General features: G+C 53.0%; 1 protein-coding gene across 1 annotated transcript in view; it reads right to left on the bottom strand.

Annotated features, from left to right (window-relative positions):
• OBSCN (obscurin, cytoskeletal calmodulin and titin-interacting RhoGEF) overlaps nt 1-18,217 on the bottom strand; it is a 198,509-nt gene that overhangs the window by 57,364 nt on the left and 122,928 nt on the right. The window contains 21 exon segments of the mRNA XM_047776349.1: nt 1,359-1,434; nt 1,609-1,805; nt 2,117-2,389; nt 3,019-3,291; nt 3,394-3,660; nt 3,882-4,145; nt 4,823-5,086; nt 5,429-5,692; nt 6,024-6,287; nt 6,810-7,073; nt 7,628-7,655; nt 7,657-7,892; nt 8,229-8,492; nt 9,047-9,266; nt 9,268-9,311; nt 9,649-9,912; nt 10,471-10,734; nt 11,070-11,333; nt 11,888-12,151; nt 12,488-12,751; nt 13,306-13,569. Coding sequence (XP_047632305.1) covers nt 1,359-1,434; nt 1,609-1,805; nt 2,117-2,389; nt 3,019-3,291; nt 3,394-3,660; nt 3,882-4,145; nt 4,823-5,086; nt 5,429-5,692; nt 6,024-6,287; nt 6,810-7,073; nt 7,628-7,655; nt 7,657-7,892; nt 8,229-8,492; nt 9,047-9,266; nt 9,268-9,311; nt 9,649-9,912; nt 10,471-10,734; nt 11,070-11,333; nt 11,888-12,151; nt 12,488-12,751; nt 13,306-13,569 — 4,782 coding nt within the window.

The following is an 18,217-nucleotide window of genomic DNA, read 5'->3' as shown; positions in this document are numbered from 1 at the left end:
CCTGTATACACCTACCACCCATGTTCACAACCCAATGCTCATGGACCTCATCCTGAAGCCACTTGCCCAAACTGAGAACACCTGCTGAGAGAGGCCAAGGCACAACCCTTAGTGGGATTTGTAAAGCCCAACCCAGCTCTGTGCTGCCTCCCCACAGATGCCAACTCTGACACACATGTGAGGCCCTTCCTGGCCTGGCTCTGCTCAGGACACCTACAACACTGCCCCCTATCATCATTCAACTTGGAAACACTGCACCATGGAGACTTTCTTAGCCCCTCAGGCCCCAGAGCTGACCACATGAAGGCTTGGAGGAAGACAGGACACCATGTACAATTCCCCCAGCATATTGGAGACTCCCTGAGGGCAGAGCTGCATCTGGCTGCTCTCAAGGTAGATAGTAAACAGATGGTGAGTGGATGGATGGGTGAATGGATGGTAGGTGAACAGATGGAGGGATGGATGGATGGATGGATGGATGGATTGATGGGTGGGTGGATGGTTAGTGAATGGATGGTGAATGGATAAGTGGATGAACATATGGATAGATGGTAGTAGAATGATAGTGAGATGGATGGATAGTAGATGGTTGGTGGATGAATAGATGGTGGATGGATAAATGTGTAGATGGTGGGAAATGATGGCTGAATGGATGACAGATGGATGGATAGTGAATGAATGGATAATTCAATAGATGGATGATGGATGAATGAATGCATGTGTGCATAGCTAGATGGATGATTAAATGGTCGATGGATGAATAGTAGATGGATATCAGTATGAGAATGAGGAGTAGGACAGCAGGGGAGGGTCTCTCAGGGCCAGGCACCCAGAAATGACCAACTCTGGGGGCAAGGGAAGATTCAAGTTGAAGGTCCTTAAGTCCTGTTTGCATGTCTGGGACCATGTACACTATGCTCTAAACCATTCATGTGTCACAGGTGTGTTATTATATTAACATCTGGGAGCCTGTCGAGTATGCAGGTGTGTATAAATGTTGATGAGAGCACATGAACCTGTGTGATAGGAGTAGCTATATGGAAGGCAGAAGTCCAGAAGGCCCTGCCTCCCCCTCGGGGTACAAATCCCCAGAAGCCAGATTCCTCATCTCCCTCCTACAAACAGCACTGATCCCACACAGGGACCCCCCAAACGCACACACCAGAATTTCTCATGCTAATCTTCACTGGCCCACCTCCAGTGAGTTTAGTGGTCAAGGGTAGACAATTTCCATCCCAAGACAAGATCACTGCTGGAAGGCTCAGGTTTCTAGCCTCACTACCTGCCAACAGCTCCCTGAGTAGGAAAACATGGACATCCACAAGCAGGGGTGCTGGGTGTAGGAAGGGGCTGCCCACCTGTGACCTTCAGCTGGGCCTCTGAGCGACATGAGCCCACTTGGAAACTGATGGTTCCAGCATCCTCAAGGGTCACCTGTAGGAGCAGGGATGCGTGTGTCAGCCTGGCAATGCCCTTTCAACCATCTCTGCTTTGCAAGTCCTCAGCCAAATTTGGCTGGAGTTACAACCTTCCCTTTTCTGAACCCTTCAGGGACAGGAGGGCCCCTATAAGCATAGTGGAGCCCAGGCAGGTACAGGGAACCCCCACCTTGTGCAGGGTGAGCAAGTGGAGTGTGCCATGCTCCACCGTGATGTCGTTCATCTCATTGGCCTGAAGGGGCACTCCTCCCAGGGCCCAGTGGGCCTCCTGGCCCAAGGCCCGGGACAGCCGGCAACGGAAGTGGGCATCCTGGCCCTCGCTGAGATGCACGTCCTTCAGGGGCTCCAGGATGGTCACCTCAGGGGCTACATGGAGTGGGGGTGGGATAGAGGCAAGGCATCAGCCTATGTCTGGGATGCCTTTGCCCCAACCATCAGGAGCACCTCCCAGTCCCCAAGGTCTGCCCCCAGCACCCCTGATCCATTTCCTAAAGACAAGCGTACTAAGCACCACTTTACCCCAACATCTGGGGCCACCCAAGAAATACTTGTTCTCTGCCAGTTCCATACCCCCAAAGGCAGGAAACCTTGCCATCTATCACTGTTCCTCAACAGCCCAAGGAGGGGCTGGATATTCTGGCCCCAAGCAGAGCGAGTGGCAAGGCTGTTTCCACTACCTCGGACAGTGAGCTGGGCAGTGGATGTGTGGAGGCCCACATGGAAGGAGACAGTGCCTGCATCCTCGGGAGTCACACTCTTCAGCTTCAGTGTATGGATGCAGCCACCCTGCACGGCCACCTCTGTCACCTCATTGGTCTGCAGTGGCAAGCCCTGGAGGCGCCACTCCACATCCATGGCCCCGGCCCGCGACACCTCACAGCTGAACTCTGCTTCCTCATCAGCCTGCACCTCAATGTCAACCAGGCCCCTCACAATGGTCACTTCAGGCTCTGGAATGTGGGCAAAGGGGGTCTTTACTAGACAGGTCAGAGCATTTGGGCCAAGGACCCATGGCTCCCACCTCCACCTCACCTGCAGGAAGCCCTCCCAGGAATTCTCATGCTCTTCTGTTACACCCTCTATCTCTTCCACATGACATTCATCATCCAATCTGCTCACAAACACAGCTCCCTCTCATGACACTGAGCTACTGGGGACAGATACCGGGCAAGGGGAAACTGTTTGGAGAAAGCAGGCTGGGAATTGTGTGTGTGTAGAGGGGGGTGCTGCTTTCCGTTCCTTCCCACCCTATGGCTGGAGTGAGACATTAGGAAGGCAAGACCTTTGAGACAGACAAGCAGCAGCTCAGAGAGGGTGGCCCGGGCCAGGCTGTCCCACCTGTTGGCAGGGGGTGGGAGGCAGGGCAGTGTTCAGAGGCCACAGCTTCAGTTTCCTCTCTGTCAACACTTTTCTAGAGGCACTGGCACCATAGTGGTGCAGAAATGAGCAGAGAAAGCTTGTAACCCTAGGGGTCTTAGAGCTACCCTTGGAACAGCACCTGGCGAGAGGGGGTGCTGGGGTGGGCCAGGTGTGCCCCCAGGTAGCCATAAGGGGAGTGGGTGTGGCAGGGAGGGCTCACCTTTGACTTTGAGGGAAGCCAAGGTTTTCTGGCTGCCCACCATGCAGGTATACTCCCCCGTGTCCTTGGCCTCGAGCCCATGGATCAGCAGCTCGCAGGTGGCCCCCTTGCGCCTCATCTCATACTTGGAACTCACTTGCAGTTCCACACCCTCTTTGAGCCACAGCACAGGGGCCCCAAGCTCTGAGTTGTTCAGCTGGCAGCACAGCCGGGCTACACCACCTGCCTCCTGCTCTGCATTCTGCAGCTCTGTCTTAAACACAGGCTGGAGGGCTGGGGAGCCAGAGAGGGATGCTTAGGGCTGCTGAGCAAGGTGCCTGCCAGTCCTTGTGGGCTGAGGGACTCAGGGAGGGCAGGGGCCAGTGGGAAGCTCACCGCGGACAGAGAGGCTGGCAGTGCTCTGCATATGACCTGTGTCACAGGTGTAGTGACCAGCGTCCTCCTGCTCAGCTCCGTGTACCAGCAACTCGGCAGTTGTGCCCTCCAGAACCATCTGGTACTTGGCACAGGGGAAGAGCTGCAGGGAGCCCTTGCGCCACTCCACACTGGCACCTGCCCGGCTCAGCTCACAGCGCAGGTGTGCCGTTGCACCCTCATCTACCTCCTGGGCCTGCAGCTCCTGAAGGAACCTCACGGGTGCAGCTACAATGGAAGAGTGAGAAAGTGAGGGCACATGCACCAGTAGTTATGGAGACGGGGGAACCACAGGTGTGCAGCTAACAGGGGCTGGGTAGTGGGAGGGGAACAGCTTCAGGCCAGGTCTGCCCTGCCTTGCACCAGCCAGTTCCAGCAGTTCCAGCTCCAGGGTGGAGCTGCAGCCCTGAGGAACCCCCACAGCATGTGCGGCTGGCCTAGGGGCCCACCTGTGACAGTGAGGGTTGCACTGGTGGCCTGGGAGCCGCAGGTGCAAGTATATTCTCCAGAATCCTCCCGGCGCAAATCTCGAAGCACCAGCTCTGCAATGTGGCCCCGCTGCTGTGGCTCCCGGCGTCTGTCAGCCTGCAGCTCCAGGCCACCCTTACTCCAAACCACAGTGGAGCTGGGCTCAGACAGCTCACATCTCAGGCTGGCTGAGTTGCCCTCCTCAGCCTGCAGGCTCTGCAGTGGCTTCCTGAACACCTCTGGGGCTACAGGATAGGAGTTGGGGGTGAAGGGAAGAGAAAAGGTCATCCCCAAGACTTGTATCCACAAACCCAGCAAGGAGACTGGCACCCAAAATCCAGTCAGCCCCACCAAGGGCCCAGGCCAGATGTGGATCATGGCTTCACCCCAGCTGCCTGACCTGCTCAAAGGACCCACTGCCTCAAGCTCCTGGAGGCTGGGAGTGGGAGTCGGGTCATGGGGCTAAGTCTACTCTAAGGGAAGGGGGATTGAAATGGGGGCTGTAAGAGGAGCCCTGGATCTGACTCAGGCTATTCTCATGGCTACCTCTACCCAGGAGACCCACAGACGGGCCAATACCCCTTCAGATCATCAGGGCTGGGGAAGGGGCAACCTCCACTCCTAGGGCAGGATCCTCAGATCCTGACTAGAGGCTATGGAGTATGGGGGGAAAGTTGAGTGCATTAGGATGGGTAGGGGGAGAGGAATATTGTGGGAATTCCATCCCTATTTGGAAGCAGGCCATGTGAGGTCATTTGGGTGGAGATCAGTACCCAGACACCAGGACACTGAACACTGAGAAAGGTGAGCAGACAAGTAACAGAGAGAAACTGCACAGGGCAGGGAGGAGGCGAGCAGTGTGGGCACAAGAGATAAGAGCACAGGCATAGGTCCCCAAGTGAGTCCATGTGGCCATCTTTACCCTTGACAGTCAGCATGGCCGAGGTCTTCTCCTGCCCGCACACACACGAGTACTCGCCAGTGTCCGCCACAGTCAAGTCACAGATCTCCAGCTCGCACACAACTCCATCCTGCCTCAGGCTCACTCTGTCCCCAGGTCTGAGGATCTCAGGCCCCTTTCTCCATTCCACAGGGGATGCCTTGCTCAGTTCACAGTGCAGTGTGGCCATAGCACCTTCCATGGCCTCTTCCATCCTCAGACCCTTTGTGAACTTGGAGGGCAGGGCTGAGGAGGGTCAGAGTAACACAGAGAACATAAGACTGTGTGGGGAATTCTGTGTCCAACATGGGGACATCCACAGAACCACACAAACTACAAAGGACTGAGAAATGAACAAATATGAATGCATGGAAAATGAGGGAAGCAAATGGCCTAGAGGGACAGAAACAGACTGGATGTGAATATCGTGACAAATTCTGAAGGAGGAGATGGACGCCAAGAGATGCTCAGGGAATGACAATAGGAGAGACCACAGAGACCGACAGAGTCTGATGGGAGAAGGAGATGACATGGAGACAAAATGCATACACCAAGCAGTGGGTCCATGTGGCTGCACACAGTCTTTACCCTGGACGGTCAGTGTGGCCGATGTTCTCTCCTGCCCACATACGCATGAGTACTCTCCAGCATCTGCCACCATCAGGCCACGGATCTCCAGCTCACACATGACTCCATCCTGCCTCAGGCTCACTCTGTCCCCAGTTCTCAGGGTCTCGGGTCCCTTCCTCCACTCCACGGGGGCCTCCTTGCTCAGCTCACAGTGCAGCGTGGCTGTGGTCCCTTCCATGAACTCCTTGCTTCTCAGTCTTCTTATGAACTCAGCAGGCAGGGCTAGGGAGAAACACACAGACACAGAACATCAGAGTCACAGGAGAAATGTGGAGACAGGACATGACGCAACAGAAGGAAAGACACAGACCCCAACAGGACAAGAGGACAAGAGGATAGAACCTGCAGTGACATGAGAGGTAGGAAGTTATCTCAGATGCTGGTTTCTCATGGTTCACACAACAGCCCAGGAAGGAAAAAGAAATTCCGTGGAGTTATGGCAAAAGAGTAACACTGAGACTAGGAGGGAAAAGGTGATGGGCACAGGAAAATGCCATGAAGTCAATAATTAAACTCTAAAACACAGCTCTGCTTCACTAAACATGGCCTTTACCCGTGACGGTGAGTGTGGCCGAGGTTCTCTCCTGCCCACACACGCACGAGTACTCTCCAGCGTCCGCCACGGTCAGGCCACGGATCTCCAGCTCACACGTGGCTCCATCCTGCCTCAGGCTCACTCTGTCCCCAGCTCTCAGGGCCTCAGAACCTTTCCTCCACTCCACGGGGGCCGCCTTGCTCAGCTCACAGTGCAGCGTGGCTGAGGCCCCCTCTGTGGCCTCTTCCTTCCTCAGACCCTTTGTGAACTTGGCAGGCAGGGCTGGAGATGGTCAGAAGGATACAAACACCATTATGCTTTCCAAACACACAGAAGAAACAGGACATGGAGAGCACATAGAAGACATAGAATCCAAAAGGACATGGGCTACATGCTATGGACTGTGTCTCCTTTTGGCCTAATCTGCTCAGTGTGGTTGTAGTCCATTCCTTGGACTCTTCAGCCTCCTCTTTGTTATGAATCTGAAGAGGGATGGAAGCATGGAGAACATCAGATTCTTCAAGATCATTGGGGATAGGACACGACAGGACAGATGAGAAGACATAGACACAAACTGGACAACAGGATAGAACGTACAGTAACACTGTGAGGAGTGGGAAGACTGAGATGCTAGTTTCTCATGGTTCACACAATAGCCCAGGAAGGAGGAAGAAATTTCGTGGCATTATGAGAGGAGGATGAAAGTGAGATGAGGCGGGAAGGTGGGATGCGTGTAGGAAGACAGCATGAAGTTGATAATTAGATAGAAAACGACAAATCTGCTGGACTGCATGTTGCACTTACCCCTGACGGTGAGTGTGGCCGATGTTCTCTCCTGCCCACACACGCACGAGTACTCTCCAGCGTCCGCCACGGTCAGGCCACGGATCTCCAGCTCACACGTGGCTCCATCCTGCCTCAGGCTCACTCTGTCCCCAGCTCTCAGGGCCTCAGAACCTTTCCTCCACTCCACGGGGGCCGCCTTGCTCAGCTCACAGTGCAGCGTGGCTGAGGCCCCCTCTGCGGCCTCTTCCTTCCTCAGACCCTTTGTGAACTTGGCGGGCAGGGCTGGAGATCGTCAGAAACATAAAAATCCATCACACCTTCTGAACACGGGAGAAACAGCACACGCACTGCACAGAGAAGACACCAAACCCAACTGGACATGGGCCACATGCTGGGTGTGCCATGCACACACTGTGGACTGTGGCTTCCCTCGGCCCAGTCTTACAAAGTGGGGTTAGGCACCTCCCACAGACTCCTCAGGCCTCGTATGGGTATTAATCTAGGAGCAGGGCTGGAAAGCGTTAGAAGGCATAGGAAACATCCGAATCTCCAGAGATCATCGGGGACGGAAATGACAAGACAGAGGAAAAGACATAGACCCCAACAGGACAAGAGGACAGAACCCACAGCGACACAAAGAGGGGTGCGAAGTGGCTGAGATGCTGCTTTCTCATGGTGCACACAATAGCCCAGGAAGGAGGATGAAGTTCCAGGGAGATCTGGCAAGAGGGTGATACTGAGATGACCAGGGAAGGTAGGACGGGTGTAGGAAGACACCATGAAGTTGATAATTGGACTCCAAAACACAACTCTGCCAGTCTGCACACAGTCTTTACCCCTGACGGTGAGTGTGGCCGATGTTCTCCTCCTGCCCACACACGCACGAGTACTCTCCAGCGTCCGCCACGGTCAGGCCACGGATCTCCAGCTCACACGTGGCTCCATCCTGCCTCAGGCTCACTCTGTCCCCAGCTCTCAGGGCCTCAGAACCTTTCCTCCACTCCACGGGGGCCGCCTTGCTCAGCTCACAGTGCAGCGTGGCTGAGGCCCCCTCTGTGGCCTCTTCCTTCCTCAGACCCTTTGTGAACTTGGCGGGCAGGGCTGGAGATCGTCAGAAACATACAAACATACAAACACCATCATGCTCTCTGAACACAGAGAAGAAACAGGATGCAGACAGCACAGAGAAGACACCAATCCCAACTGGACGTGGGCCACATGCTGCGTGTGCCAAGCACACGAGGTAGGCTATGACTTTAATATGTCCAACCTGTTCTTGTGCCACAGAACAGACTCAGAACAGACAGAGACGCTGAAATAATTATGGAACGAGATGGAACAGGATAGTGAGGGAGCAGGGCAGGAAAGGGAACTGAGGGCAGAGAGGCGACGGGAAGCCACCCAGTGCCAGTCCACGTGGCCACATGCGGTCTTTACCCCTGACGGTGAGTGTGGCCGATGTTCTCTCCTGCCCACACACGCACGAGTACTCTCCAGCGTCCGCCACGGTCAGGCCACGGATCTCCAGCTCACACGTGGCTCCATCCTGCCTCAGGCTCACTCTGTCCCCAGCTCTCAGGGCCTCAGAACCTTTCCTCCACTCCACGGGGGCCGCCTTGCTCAGCTCACAGTGCAGCGTGGCTGAGGCCCCCTCTGCGGCCTCTTCCTTCCTCAGACCCTTTGTGAACTTGGCGGGCAGGGCTGGAGATCGTCAGAAACATAAAAATCCATCACACCTTCTGAACACGGGAGAAACAGCACACGCACTGCACAGAGAAGACACCAAACCCAACTGGACATGGGCCACATGCTGGGTGTGCCATGCACACACTGTGGACTGTGGCTTCCCTCGGCCCAGTCTTACAAAGTGGGGTTAGGCACCTCCCACAGACTCCTCAGGCCTCGTATGGGTATTAATCTAGGAGCAGGGCTGGAAAGCGTTAGAAGGCATAGGAAACATCCGAATCTCCAGAGATCATCGGGGACGGAAATGACAAGACAGAGGAAAAGACATAGACCCCAACAGGACAAGAGGACAGAACCCACAGCGACACAAAGAGGGGTGCGAAGTGGCTGAGATGCTGCTTTCTCATGGTGCACACAATAGCCCAGGAAGGAGGATGAAGTTCCAGGGAGATCTGGCAAGAGGGTGATACTGAGATGACCAGGGAAGGTAGGACGGGTGTAGGAAGACACCATGAAGTTGATAATTGGACTCCAAAACACAACTCTGCCAGTCTGCACACAGTCTTTACCCCTGACGGTGAGTGTGGCCGATGTTCTCTCCTGCCCACACACGCACGAGTACTCTCCAGCGTCCGCCACGGTCAGGCCACGGATCTCCAGCTCACACGTGGCTCCATCCTGCCTCAGGCTCACTCTGTCCCCAGCTCTCAGGGCCTCAGAACCTTTCCTCCACTCCACGGGGGCCGCCTTGCTCAGCTCACAGTGCAGCGTGGCTGAGGCCCCCTCTGCTGGCCTCTTCCTTCCTCAGACCCTTTGTGAACTTGGCGGGCAGGGCTGGAGATCGTCAGAAACATACAAACATACAAACACCATCATGCTCTCTGAACACAGAGAAGAAACAGGATGCAGACAGCACAGAGAAGACACCAATCCCAACTGGACGTGGGCCACATGCTGCGTGTGCCAAGCACACGAGGTAGGCTATGACTTTAATATGTCCAACCTGTTCTTGTGCCACAGAACAGACTCAGAAACAGACAGAGACGCTGAAATAATTATGGAACGAGATGGAACAGGATAGTGAGGGAGCAGGGTAGGAAAGGGAACTGAGGGCAGAGAGGCGACGGGAAGCCACCCAGTGCCAGTCCACGTGGCCACATGCGGTCTTTACCCCTGACGGTGAGTGTGGCCGATGTTCTCTCCTGCCCACACACGCACGAGTACTCTCCAGCGTCCGCCACGGTCAGGCCACGGATCTCCAGCTCACACGTGGCTCCATCCTGCCTCAGGCTCACTCTGTCCCCAGCTCTCAGGGCCTCAGAACCTTTCCTCCACTCCACGGGGGCCGCCTTGCTCAGCTCACAGTGCAGCGTGGCTGAGGCCCCCTCTGCGGCCTCTTCCTTCCTCAGACCCTTTGTGAACTTGGCGGGCAGGGCTGGAGATCGTCAGAAACATAAAAATCCATCACACCTTCTGAACACGGGAGAGAAACAGCACACGCACTGCACAGAGAAGACACCAAACCCAACTGGACATGGGCCACATGCTGGGTGTGCCATGCACACACTGTGGACTGTGGCTTCCCTCGGCCCAGTCTTACAAAGTGGGGTTAGGCACCTCCCACAGACTCCTCAGGCCTCGTATGGGTATTAATCTAGGAGCAGGGCTGGAAAGCTGTTAGAAGGCATAGGAAACATCCGAATCTCCAGAGATCATCGGGAGACGGAAATGACAAGACAGAGGAAAAGACATAGACCCCAACAGGACAAGAGGACAGAACCCACAGCGACACAAAGAGGGGTGCGAAGTGGCTGAGATGCTGCTTTCTCATGGTGCACACAATAGCCCAGGAAGGAGGATGAAGTTCCAGGGAGATCTGGCAAGAGGGTGATACTGAGATGACCAGGGAAGGTAGGACGGGTGTAGGAAGACACCATGAAGTTGATAATTGGACTCCAAAACACAACTCTGCCAGTCTGCACACAGTCTTTACCCCTGACGGTGAGTGTGGCCGATGTTCTCTCCTGCCCACACACGCACGAGTACTCTCCAGCGTCCGCCACGGTCAGGCCACGGATCTCCAGCTCACACGTGGCTCCATCCTGCCTCAGGCTCACTCTGTCCCCAGCTCTCAGGGCCTCAGAACCTTTCCTCCACTCCACGGGGGCCGCCTTGCTCAGCTCACAGTGCAGCGTGGCTGAGGCCCCCTCTGTGGCCTCTTCCTTCCTCAGACCCTTTGTGAACTTGGCAGGCAGGGCTGGAGATCGTCAGAAACATACAAACATACAAACACCATCATGCTCTCTGAACACAGAGAAGAAACAGGATGCAGACAGCACAGAGAAGACACCAATCCCAACTGGACGTGGGCCACATGCTGCGTGTGCCAAGCACACGAGGTAGGCTATGACTTTAATATGTCCACCTGTTCTTGTGCCACAGAACAGACTCAGAACAGACAGAGACGCTGAAATAATTATGGAACGAGATGGAACAGGATAGTGAGGGAGCAGGGTAGGAAAGGGAACTGAGGGCAGAGAGGCGACGGGAAGCCACCCAGTGCCAGTCCACGTGGCCACATGCGGTCTTTACCCCTGACGGTGAGTGTGGCCGATGTTCTCTCCTGCCCACACACGCACGAGTACTCTCCAGCGTCCGCCACGGTCAGGCCACGGATCTCCAGCTCACACGTGGCTCCATCCTGCCTCAGGCTCACTCTGTCCCCAGCTCTCAGGGCCTCAGAACCTTTCCTCCACTCCACGGGGGCCGCCTTGCTCAGCTCACAGTGCAGCGTGGCTGAGGCCCCCTCTGCGGCCTCTTCCTTCCTCAGACCCTTTGTGAACTTGGCGGGCAGGGCTGGAGATCGTCAGAAACATAAAAATCCATCACACCTTCTGAACACGGGAGAAACAGCACACGCACTGCACAGAGAAGACACCAAACCCAACTGGACATGGGCCACATGCTGGGTGTGCCATGCACACACTGTGGACTGTGGCTTCCCTCGGCCCAGTCTTACAAAGTGGGGTTAGGCACCTCCCACAGACTCCTCAGGCCTCGTATGGGTATTAATCTAGGAGCAGGGCTGGAAAGCGTTAGAAGGCATAGGAAACATCCGAATCTCCAGAGATCATCGGGGACGGAAATGACAAGACAGAGGAAAAGACATAGACCCCAACAGGACAAGAGGACAGAACCCACAGCGACACAAAGAGGGGTGCGAAGTGGCTGAGATGCTGCTTTCTCATGGTGCACACAATAGCCCAGGAAGGAGGATGAAGTTCCAGGGAGATCTGGCAAGAGGGTGATACTGAGATGACCAGGGAAGGTAGGACGGGTGTAGGAAGACACCATGAAGTTGATAATTGGACTCCAAAACACAACTCTGCCAGTCTGCACACAGTCTTTACCCCTGACGGTGAGTGTGGCCGATGTTCTCTCCTGCCCACACACGCACGAGTACTCTCCAGCGTCCGCCACGGTCAGGCCACGGATCTCCAGCTCACACGTGGCTCCATCCTGCCTCAGGCTCACTCTGTCCCCAGCTCTCAGGGCCTCAGAACCTTTCCTCCACTCCACGGGGGCCGCCTTGCTCAGCTCACAGTGCAGCGTGGCTGAGGCCCCCTCTGTGGCCTCTTCCTTCCTCAGACCCTTTGTGAACTTGGCAGGCAGGGCTGGAGATCGTCAGAAACATACAAACATACAAACACCATCATGCTCTCTGAACACAGAGAAGAAACAGGATGCAGACAGCACAGAGAAGACACCAATCCCAACTGGACGTGGGCCACATGCTGCGTGTGCCAAGCACACGAGGTAGGCTATGACTTTAATATGTCCAACCTGTTCTTGTGCCACAGAACAGACTCAGAACAGACAGAGACGCTGAAATAATTATGGAACGAGATGGAACAGGATAGTGAGGGAGCAGGGTAGGAAAGGGAACTGAGGGCAGAGAGGCGACGGGAAGCCACCCAGTGCCAGTCCACGTGGCCACATGCGGTCTTTACCCCTGACGGTGAGTGTGGCCGATGTTCTCTCCTGCCCACACACGCACGAGTACTCTCCAGCGTCCGCCACGGTCAGGCCACGGATCTCCAGCTCACACGTGGCTCCATCCTGCCTCAGGCTCACTCTGTCCCCAGCTCTCAGGGCCTCAGAACCTTTCCTCCACTCCACGGGGGCCGCCTTGCTCAGCTCACAGTGCAGCGTGGCTGAGGCCCCCTCTGCGGCCTCTTCCTTCCTCAGACCCTTTGTGAACTTGGCGGGCAGGGCTGGAGATCGTCAGAAACATAAAAATCCATCACACCTTCTGAACACGGGAGAAACAGCACACGCACTGCACAGAGAAGACACCAAACCCAACTGGACATGGGCCACATGCTGGGTGTGCCATGCACACACTGTGGACTGTGGCTTCCCTCGGCCCAGTCTTACAAAGTGGGGTTAGGCACCTCCCACAGACTCCTCAGGCCTCGTATGGGTATTAATCTAGGAGCAGGGCTGGAAAGCGTTAGAAGGCATAGGAAACATCCGAATCTCCAGAGATCATCGGGGACGGAAATGACAAGACAGAGGAAAAGACATAGACCCCAACAGGACAAGAGGACAGAACCCACAGCGACACAAAGAGGGGTGCGAAGTGGCTGAGATGCTGCTTTCTCATGGTGCACACAATAGCCCAGGAAGGAGGATGAAGTTCCAGGGAGATCTGGCAAGAGGGTGATACTGAGATGACCAGGGAAGGTAGGACGGGTGTAGGAAGACACCATGAAGTTGATAATTGGACTCCAAAACACAACTCTGCCAGTCTGCACACAGTCTTTACCCCTGACGGTGAGTGTGGCCGATGTTCTCTCCTGCCCACACACGCACGAGTACTCTCCAGCGTCCGCCACGGTCAGGCCACGGATCTCCAGCTCACACGTGGCTCCATCCTGCCTCAGGCTCACTCTGTCCCCAGCTCTCAGGGCCTCAGAACCTTTCCTCCACTCCACGGGGGCCGCCTTGCTCAGCTCACAGTGCAGCGTGGCTGAGGCCCCCTCTGTGGCCTCTTCCTTCCTCAGACCCTTTGTGAACTTGGTGGGTAGGGCTGGGAAGTTCAGAAAAACACAATTACCATCACGCCCTCTGAACACACAGCGCATCCGTACATGGACAGTACAGAGAAGACAGAAAACCCAACTGGTATGGGTCACTTTTTGGGTGTTTTCTGTACACGTTGCACCATGGCTTTAAATGTTCCAATCTGTACATGTGCCACAATACAGACTGTGAACAAAGACAATGAAATAATTATGGAAGGGAAAGGACAAGGACAGTGAGAGAGCATGAGATAAGGAAACTGAGAGCAGAGAGGTGATTGGAGGCCACCAAATTCCCGTCCACGTGGCCACATGTGGTCTTCCCCCCTGATGGTGTGTGTGGCTGACGTTTTCTCCTGCCCACAGACACATGAGTACTCTCTAGTGTCTGCCACAGTCAGGCCATGGATCTCCATCTCACACGTGGCTCCACCCTGCCTCATGCTTCCTCTGTCCCCGGCTCTGAGGGTCTCAGTTCCCTTGTTCCACTCCACAGGGGCCTCCTTGCTCAGCTCCCAGTGCAGCATGGCCATGGCCCCTTCTGTGGCCTCCTTTGTCTTCAGATCTTGGGTGAATTGAGCAGGCAGGGCTGCCAAATGTTAGATGCAAGGAGCCCATCAACCCCTCTAAAGGATTAGGTGTATAACCTAAACACTCAGGATGGGAATAGAAGCAGGAAGGGTGGAGGACATAGAAGAGGCAGACCAATATATGTGTGACAGTGAGAACTTCCTGCCTCTTGCCACTGAGGTGCAGGGTGGCAGGGAATTGGCTCCATCCAGGCTTCTTGTCTTCTCAGAAGGCATCTGTCCTACGTATATCCTTCCATACCATCTAAGTCCTAACCACATCTACAATGAAGATCCAAGCCAGGCTCCTCCATCCAGCTCACAACTCACACATGCAACATTACAACAGACATCTTTTCTGAGAAAACCCCCAGGAGGCTCCAATCATGATACCCAGTGCCAAAATTACATCCTTCACTTGTGCACCTCATTCCAGATAGGGCACCAGTGCAGCACTGCCTACACCTGGGCTCACTGCATGCCCTCTCCACCCACCCCAGGTACCACCTCATCCACCTCACACATTCCTTCCCTGACCCTACTGACCCCTATTCTGGCTCAGACCTCTTAGACCCCAACAGGTTCCATATGTGGCCTCCTAAACATGCCCCTGGCCCTTCAAGCTGCTGTCTTCTTCTCCACCCCAACTCCAGGCAGAGTATGAGCTTCTCAAGTTACAGATGACCACAGTTACATCCTGTTGTGGGCTGAATCATGTCCCTCAAGATTCATATGCTTGAGTCCTAGCCCCTAGGACCACAGAATAGAAATGTATTTGGAGATGTGATCTTTAAAGAGGTGATTGAGATAAAATGAGATCACTGGGATGAACAGAACCTAACTCAAAATGACTGGTATCCATATAAAATGAGGATATGAGGACACAGACATACACAGACATACACAGACAGATAACCACGTGAGGACATGTGGAGAAGATGGCCATACACAAGCCAAGGAGAGAGGCCTCAGGAGAAACCAGCCCTGCCCATGCCTTTATCTCAAACTTTCAGCTTCCAGGACCAGGAGGAAAAGAATTTCTGACATTTAAAGTCACTATTACGTTGTTAAGCCATTCAGATTTTGGTAGCAGGAATGGATTGCTACTGTAAAAAACACATAAAGTTATTAAACTGGCTTTGGAACTGGGTGATGGTGGAAACTGGAAGAGCTCTAAAGTTCATGTTAGATAACTGTAGACTGCCTTAAAGAGATTATTGGTAGAACTGTGGGTGCTAGAGGAGCCTCTGGTGAGGCCTTGATGAAAATGAGGAATGTGTTGTTGGAAACTGGAAGAAAAGCAACCCTTTTATAAAGCAGCAAAGAATTTGGCTGAATTGTGTCCCAGAATTTTGCGGAAGATAGAACTAGAGGTGATCTTGGATACTTAGCTGAGGCCATTCCTAAGCCAAGGACTGAAAGCACAGACTAAACGCTCTTTGATGCTTATGGTAGAATGTGAGAGAAAAGTTATTTCAACCAAGGAAGTATTTAAGGAAAGGGAAACCAAAAGTTCAAGATTAAGAAATTCCCAAATGTCCATCGACAGATGATTGGATTCGGAAGAGGTGGTATATATACACAATGGAATACTACTCAGCCATAAAAAAGAATGACATAATGCCATTTGCAACAACATGGATGGAACTAGAGAATCTCATCCTGAGTGAAATGAGCCAGAAAGGCAAAGACAAATACCATATGATATCACTTATAACTGGAATCTAATATCCAGCACAAATGAACATCTCCTTAGAAAAGGAAATCATGGACTTGGAGAAGAGACTTGTGGCTGCCTGATGGGAGGGAGAGGGAGTGGAAGGGATTGGGAGCTTGGGCTTATCAGACACAACTTAGAATAGATTTACAAGGAGATCCTGCTGAATAGCATTGAGAACTTTGTCTAGATACTCATGTTGCAACAGAAGAAAGGCTGGGGGAAAAAATGTAATTGTAATGTATACATGTAAGGATAACCTGACCCCCTTGCTGTACAGTGGGAAAAAAAAAATATCAGTGATAAAAAAAAAAGAAAAAAAAAAGAAATTCTTCAGCCCATCAAAATTACAAACAAGGAAAAAGCCTGTTCTGGAAGGAATACCATGGGCATACTGGAAAATCATGTGGTAAAGAGATTTTGAGTGAGTCCTGGATCCAATCAACCATCTCAGCAAAGCCATGAATATATCTGGAATCATCCAGGTAGGATGTGTGATAGGCCCTCTAGTCTGAAGGTTTGGACCCCTGTGAATTGTATGGGGGACCAATAAGCATTTTGAGAATTTTATACCAGCAGAAACACTGCCAGCCATGACTTAATCAAACATAGAAAGGACAAAATGATGGATGCTTTCAGACTCTGGGATTTCTTTAGGAAGGGCCAATAGAGCTATCCAGCTGGGAACATGTGCCATCCTTCAAAGTTAGGAAGAATAACCTCAAAGGAAGTTCAGAGGTCATCAAGGGTGCCATTGTATCCACGGTCCCAGAGGGACAGGCCACCTCTACCCACAATCAAAGGGGTAAGGTCACCACTCTGGTCAGGCCAGAAGACAGAGCACTCAGCCAGAAGGTCATTCTCCAGCCTACAGAATTTGTTCTACAGGTACTGGGTTTCCATGGGGCCAGCAGCCTTCTTCTTCTTCCCTATTTCTTTCATTTGGAATGGGAATATCTCCACCATGCCTGTCCCACTTAAGTATTCTGGAAGTAAATAACTTGTCAAATTTTATAGGAATTTTGCCTCAGGATGAATCATACCTCCAGTCTCACCCACACCTGATATAGCTGAGATATAGATTAGACTTTGGACTTAGCTTGACAGTGAAGTGAGGTGAGACTTTTGGGTTCAGGTGACGAGGTAAATGTACTCAGCATGTGAAAAGAATATGCATTTGGAGGGGGGACGTGGAGGACAGAGTATTATAGATTGAATCACGTCTCTCCTCAAATTCACACTCTATAGTTTTACCCACCAGGAATTCAGAATGTGAACTTATTTGGAAATAAGGTCTTTATGGAGGTAATTAAGGTAAAATGAGGTCACTGGAAAGTGGGCCTTAATCCAATCTGATTTATAAATGTCCTTATTAAGAAGATGAGATTAGAACACATACACAGAAGGATTATGAGGTGAGGACAAAGGGAGAAGATGCCTGTCCACAAGCCAAGGAAAGACTTCAAAAGAAACCAACCCTGCAGATACCTTGATCTTGGACTACCAGACTCCAGGACTATGAAACAATAAGTGTGTGTTTGTAAGTCACCTGTCTGGTATTTGGTATGCAGCCCAAGCTCTCTGAGGCCTAGCTCTTCAGAGACTCCACACAATCTCCAGGGTCAATAAAATGCTGTCACCACACACAGGAAAGCCTGTCTAGCCACCACCTCTCTGAACCCCCTCTGATGCTACACTTCGGTCATCTCATGCACATCTGTCAATAACATGAATGCTCCCAACTTTACAACTGGGGTCCAGATCCCAGGCTTATCCACAGCCCCAGCCATTCCAGATGCCAGGGAAGCTCTCCTGGACCATGATGCCTGTCTACTGGTGCCTCACAGGAGGTGCATTTTGTATGTACAGAGTCTAGACAGAGTTGGCCAATGTGACTGTGGAATGGACCAGACAGATGTGATTATAGTCTGAGATGACAGTGACCATTGACATTGGGAAAGCACAGAACAGGTGGCAGAGAGAAGTCACTCAGGTGGCCACATGCAGTCTTTAGGCCTGATGGCCAGCTTGGCCAGTGTCCTCTCCTGGCCAGACACACATGTCCAGCATCCACCACAACCAAACCATGGATATCCAGCTCATATGTGGCCCCATACTGTCCCAGGCTCACTCTGTCCCCAGATATGAGGATCTCAGGCCCCTTCCTCCACATCACAGGGGCCACCTTTCTCAGATCACAACACAAGGTGGCTGTGGCCCTTTCCATGGCTTCTTCATTCCTCAGGCCCTTTGTGAAATTAGTGGGCAGGGCTAGGAGGTCAGAAAGACACATGCACAATCATCTTCTATGTGCACGTATAAGAAACAGGTTGTGAACAGCACAGAGGGAACGCAAAACTCAAGTGGCCA

Source organism: Phacochoerus africanus, chromosome 4, assembly GCF_016906955.1.
Source record: "Phacochoerus africanus isolate WHEZ1 chromosome 4, ROS_Pafr_v1, whole genome shotgun sequence".
NCBI classification, from domain to species: Eukaryota; Metazoa; Chordata; class Mammalia; order Artiodactyla; family Suidae; genus Phacochoerus; species Phacochoerus africanus.
Note: the sequence above shows the minus strand (reverse complement) of the source record. Positions and strands in the feature narration are given on the sequence as shown.